Source organism: Carassius auratus, chromosome 20 (genome assembly GCF_003368295.1).
Source record: "Carassius auratus strain Wakin chromosome 20, ASM336829v1, whole genome shotgun sequence".
Classification (NCBI taxonomy): Eukaryota; Metazoa; Chordata; class Actinopteri; order Cypriniformes; family Cyprinidae; genus Carassius; species Carassius auratus.
The window spans coordinates 23,404,563-23,409,870 of NC_039262.1; the positions used below are offsets into that span (position 1 = coordinate 23,404,563).

General features: G+C 45.0%; 1 protein-coding gene across 2 annotated transcripts; it reads left to right on the forward strand.

Annotated features, from left to right (window-relative positions):
• Positions 1–833: 833 nt before the first annotated feature.
• LOC113121241 (zinc finger BED domain-containing protein 1-like) lies at positions 834–3,866 on the forward strand. 2 transcript variants are annotated; one of them, XM_026291533.1, is made up of 3 exons: positions 834–1,276; positions 1,459–1,549; positions 1,699–3,866. In XM_026291533.1, the coding sequence occupies exons 1-3, from the start codon at positions 1,254–1,256 to the stop codon at positions 2,098–2,100; spliced, it is 516 nt and encodes a 171-aa protein (XP_026147318.1). In that variant the 5' UTR covers positions 834–1,253; the 3' UTR covers positions 2,101–3,866. The 2 variants fall into 2 exon arrangements, with proteins under 2 accessions (XP_026147318.1, XP_026147317.1); XM_026291532.1 differs by having other exon boundaries at positions 834–1,047; positions 1,092–1,549.
• The last annotated feature ends 1,442 nt before the right edge of the window (positions 3,867–5,308 follow it).

Below are 5,308 nucleotides of genomic sequence, written 5' to 3' on the forward strand. Positions count from 1 at the left end.
GCTCATCCACAATTAGAACCGAAAAGAAAAGCAACATCAGTGGTGTGGAATTATTTCGGATTCACCAGGGATGATGTCGATCAGCGTGTTATACTGTGTAAATTGTGTCGATCAACTGTTTCTGCACCATCAAGCAACACCACAAATTTATACAACCATTTAAAATTCAACCACAGAGTGCAATACGAGGAGTGTCTCAGCGTAAAAAAAAAAAGCGCCAAGTGATTCGAGAACTGCAACACAGACACCCATCACGAAATCTTTCTTTAATGCTACTCCGTACCCGGCAGGTTCCCAAAAGCAGATCGAGATAACTGAAGCGATCGCGCATTTCATTGCAAAAGACATGGTGCCGATTAATACAGTTTGCAGCGCGGGGTTTAAAAAACTCATAAACACACTGGACAAGAGATACGTCATCCCCTCCCGCAATTATTTTTCTCAAGTTGCGCTGCCTTCGCTTTATTCAAAATGCCGGGAAAGCATTGAATCAGATCTTCAGAAAATTGAGTTCTATTCCACCACGACTGATTTATGGTCGAGTAGAACTATGGAACCATATATGAGCCTTACGGTTCATTACATTGATGACGAGTTTCAACTCAAAACCAGATGCTTGCAAACGTCCTATTTTCCGCAAGATCACACCGGGGATGCAATTGCTCAAGGATTGAAAGAGATGCTGGGTGCCTGGGATTTAAAGGAGGAGCAACAAGTCTGTGTCACAACTGTGTCACAACAGACAACGCAGCAAATATAGTGAACGCTGTATATAGTGATATAGTGAATGTGTTTACAACTATACTAATATAAATTGTACTGTTACTGTAATTTTGAAATTGTGTCTGTTTAATTGTAATTAAAATGTATAGCATTAGTAAACTGTTTGTGTGTGTGTGTGTGTGTGTGTGTGTGTGTGTGTTTAGAACATTCTTTGAAAGATGGACGGATTGACCGTGCACTAAATGTCTGCAAAAAGGTGGTAGGGTGCTTCTCCTATAGCTGGAGACGAAGGAGGGAGTTGTCCGAGGCCCAGAAAGAGCTCAAGTTACCTCAGCACAAGCTCAAGACTGAGTGTCCGACAAGATGGGGCTCAAAACAAGCAATGATCGCCAGGGTATTGGAACAACAGAGTGCCATTTCTTTTGTTCTCTCCGCGGACAGAAAAGCCAGACACCTTGTCCCCACATGGCAGGATGTAGAGGTCCTTGAAGCGGTCAACAACTCCCTTTCTCCACTTGCTGAATTCACGGATGCTCTTTCAGGAGAGCAATATGTAAGTGTGTCATATGTGAAGCCTGTTCTTCATTTGTTCAACAATAAAATCTTGGCAGAGAAAGAGGGAGAAACAGAACTGTCAAAATGCATCAAGAAAAAGATCCTGGACTACCTGAATAATAAGTATGATGATCCACTGACTCAAGAATTGCTTGACATGGCTTCTGCAATTGATCCCAGATTCAAGCTCAAGTACGTCAATGAGAACAGAGTTGAAGCTGTCAAGACTCGTTTGAGAGCTGAAATGGCATCAATATCTACTACAGTCAAGGTAATTATCATAGGTTGTGTGTGCCATGTATATTTTGTTTGGGCCATTCTCAGTATTAATTTAAAATTACTAAATAGTCCTTACTATACTAGTACATGACATTATATTTTATGAGTTAAACAAAATTTTTGCCTTTGTTTAATTAAAAGCCTCAACCATCGGTGACTGTTAGAGAGGATGCAGATGACCAAAATGCTCCAGCACTAAAGAAGACCAAAAAAACACTGGGCAGCTTCTTTAAAGTAGATGAGGACCAGAGGCCAGCATCGCCATCTCTCAATCTCCAAGACATGGCCATTACTGCAGAGCTACAGTCTTATTTTCTATCTGCTGCTGTTGATAGTGAGGAGGATCCTTTGGTCTGGTGGAAGGAACATGCAAAACAATTCCCAGCACTATCCAAGTTGGCACAAAAGTATTTGTGCATTCCTGCCACAAGCTCTCCCTCGGAAAGAGTATTCAGCACTGGAGGAAACATTGTGAATTGTTTGCGTGCATCCCTAAAGCCTGAAAGTGTGGACAGGCTTGTGTTCCTAGCCAAAAATCTTTAAAAGTCTAACTTGATGTTGTTCATTCCTGAAACCTTGAAGTGTTTTTATGTCTTGTGTTCTAGGCCAAAATACTTCATATGGCAAACTAAGTTTTTTTCTTTCTACAGGTTATCTTGAGTTTTTCTATTGTTTTAATTTTAGTTTTAGTATAATACCATGCATACTATTGCATATTTGCACTTTTTTATTTAAAGAAACCAAACCAATGTAGAAAAGCAATAAAAGTTTTTCAGGAAGAGTGTTTTCAGCTTGGTTTTTTTTATTTTTATATACAAATATGGCATGAAGTTGCTTTAAACATGGTATAAAGCTACTTAAAACATCAATCAATGTAAATTGTAATAATCGTAATTAATAATCGACAATTATGATTTTTGTCATAATCGTGCAGCCCTAATAGAAACTGAAACCAACACCCTGTCTAACTCATCTGTATGAGCCAAGCATCCCGAACACTGCTCGTCATCCACAGACCACAGAGCTAACTGTCACATCACAAGATGAGCTACACAGCGAGCTACATGAGACCGGTCCTAACCACCCATCGATCGTCACACCTGCCCTGATGCCAACATTCCTGGTCAATCTTGTCAAAAATTGTTTGCCATTAAGATTGTTGGCCATTAAATCGATTCGAATTAGCGTCTATCACCCACAAACCGACGGCCTGGGCGAACGATTTAATCGCACACTTAAATCCATGATCCGTAAGTTCGTTCACGAAGACGCCAAAAATTGGGATAGGTGGCTAGAGCCCTTGTTATTCGCTGTGCGCGAGGTCCCGCAAGCCTCTACGGGGTTTTCCCCCTTCAAGCTTCTCTATGGACGCCTGCCCCGGGGGGTGCTCGACATACTGAGAGAAACTTGGGAGGGGGCCATCATAGGGCAAAAACAAAATTCAGTATGTGCTGGACTTGAGAACAAAACTCCACACATTGGGGCGGCTATCAATGGAGAATTTGTTACAAGCCCAGGACCGCCAGAGCCAGCTGTATAACAGGGGAACTAGGTTACGCAAATTTGCACTGGGAGAGAAAGTACTTGTATTACTCCCAACAACAAACTCTAAATTAATGGCTAAGTGGCAGGGACCATTTGAGGTCGCACAACAGGTTGGACATCTCGATTATGAGGTAATACGGTCCGATAGGAAGGGGTCGCGTCAGATCTACCACCTCAACCTCCTTAAAAAATGGAATGAGGCGGAATCAGTGATGTTGGCAACGTTGATTGGGGGGGAGGATGATCTCGGGCCAGAGGCGAATATCAAACCACAATCCCTCGTCCTGGCTCCAGGTGGAGATCACCTCTCGCCGTCCCAACTCTCTGATTTAACGAAATTGCAGGCAGAGTTTGCCGACGTCTTCTCGCCCCTACCGGGCCGTACTAACCTCATTCAGCACCAAATCGAGACCGAGCCGGGCGTGGTAGTTCGCAGCCGGCCGTATTGTTTACCTGAGCACAAGAAAAAAGTAGTTCAGGCTGAATTAGGCGCTATGCTGGACATGGGGGTAATAGAAGAATCTAATAGTAACTGGGTGAGCCCGATAGTTTTAGTTCCGAAAACAGACGGCTCAGTCCGGTTCTGTGTAGATTACTGCAAGGTGAATGCTGTGTCGAAATTCGACGCGTATCCAATGCCGCGGGTTGACGAATTGCTTGATCGGCTAGGCACGGCTCATTTTTATTCGACCTTGGACTTAACAAAGGATTATTGGCAGATCCCCTTGTCTCCATTGTCCAGAGAAAAGACAGCTTTCACAACGCTGTTTGGTAGGCAGCTGCCTACCTGGATGATATCATTATATTTAGTAATGATTGGCAGCGGCATATGCAGCATCTGAGGGCTGTCCCGAGGTCGCTGAGGGGAGCGGGTCTCACGGCCAACCCAAAGAAGTGTGCGATTGGGCATGTGGAAGTAAGGTATCTGGTGTGATTTAACGAAGTCTGCAGCGGGAGAGAGAATCAGGAGACGAGCGGTAAGTGAGTGGTTTGGGCAAAAATTATCATCACCTGTGTCTTGTTCCAGTAATTGGCGTGGAGAGAGTATAAAAAGCCAGGAGATAGGGAGATGAAAGAGAGAGACAGACTGCTGACCCGAACCGGAGACGGAAACCGGAAGGAGTAAACCGAAAGCGCTCTGCCAACGTGTCAGAATAAAAGTCACCATTTGGTGTTTGCAAAGTTTTAGTTATTTTCTGTTAAATAAATACGTCAGCAGTCCAGCCGACCCCTTTGTCCTCTTCCTTGCCGCACATGAACTTACTACAATTTCCATGACGCATCATGTGATGCACAACGCAGCACCAGAGCCACTGACAAGACACTGATGCCAGCAGCAAGATGTGGCAAAACATGGGCCAGGGCGAGCTAAACCCAGTCGCTGCCCACAAAGCAAAGAGACTGCCCTGTCCAACCAAAGACAAGCCTCGCTTGTTTCTTCCTCCCCTTTCTCTCTCTCTCTCCCTGTTATCTGTACCAGGATGCTGCTGTGGTTCGCCATGCTGTGCTGTCAGCCAACCAGAGGACAGCTGCCACCGAGAGAACCATTGAGACTCCTGATCACCGACGACAGGGTACACTACCCCAGCACCGTAACCCAATACAGCTGGACAGGTGTCCGATGGAGAGAGGACTCCGTCACTCACACTGAGGCTGATGTCAAACACATGTTCAGCCAACATGAGAAAGTGACTGTTACACAAATGGAGTAAGGTGGATACTACCACCACTCCAAACAGTTCCCGGGAGCTTTGCTCAGAGCCGCTGCTGCCGCCGGAACTCTGTTTAACATTGGTATGTCCAGTGTCGATGCAGCGAACCAGATCGTGAACTCCATGAAACCGCTGTTTACTGTCTTCCAGAATGACTTTGCCCAGACTCAGGTGGTTACAGTGTTAACGACAGACAAGCTGTGGGAGGTTAGCTTCTCCAATGACAGCCTAAGCATGGGTAGAACCCCATCGTACATGATTCCCTTAAGCCTTGTGCTAACTGTGCTGGCTTACGCCATCACCACACCAGCTGACCTGCTACAAATACACCTGGCAAACTCTCTGGATAGCGCGATCCTACTGCACGTCAGTCCCAAACAGAGGGAAGTGGTTGTGCTCCTGATCAGCGAGTCAAGCCAAGTCTACAGACTTAAAGACATTGTCAATGTCAGGTTGTGGAAAAGCAACACCCACACCAAGACACACATTCCAGA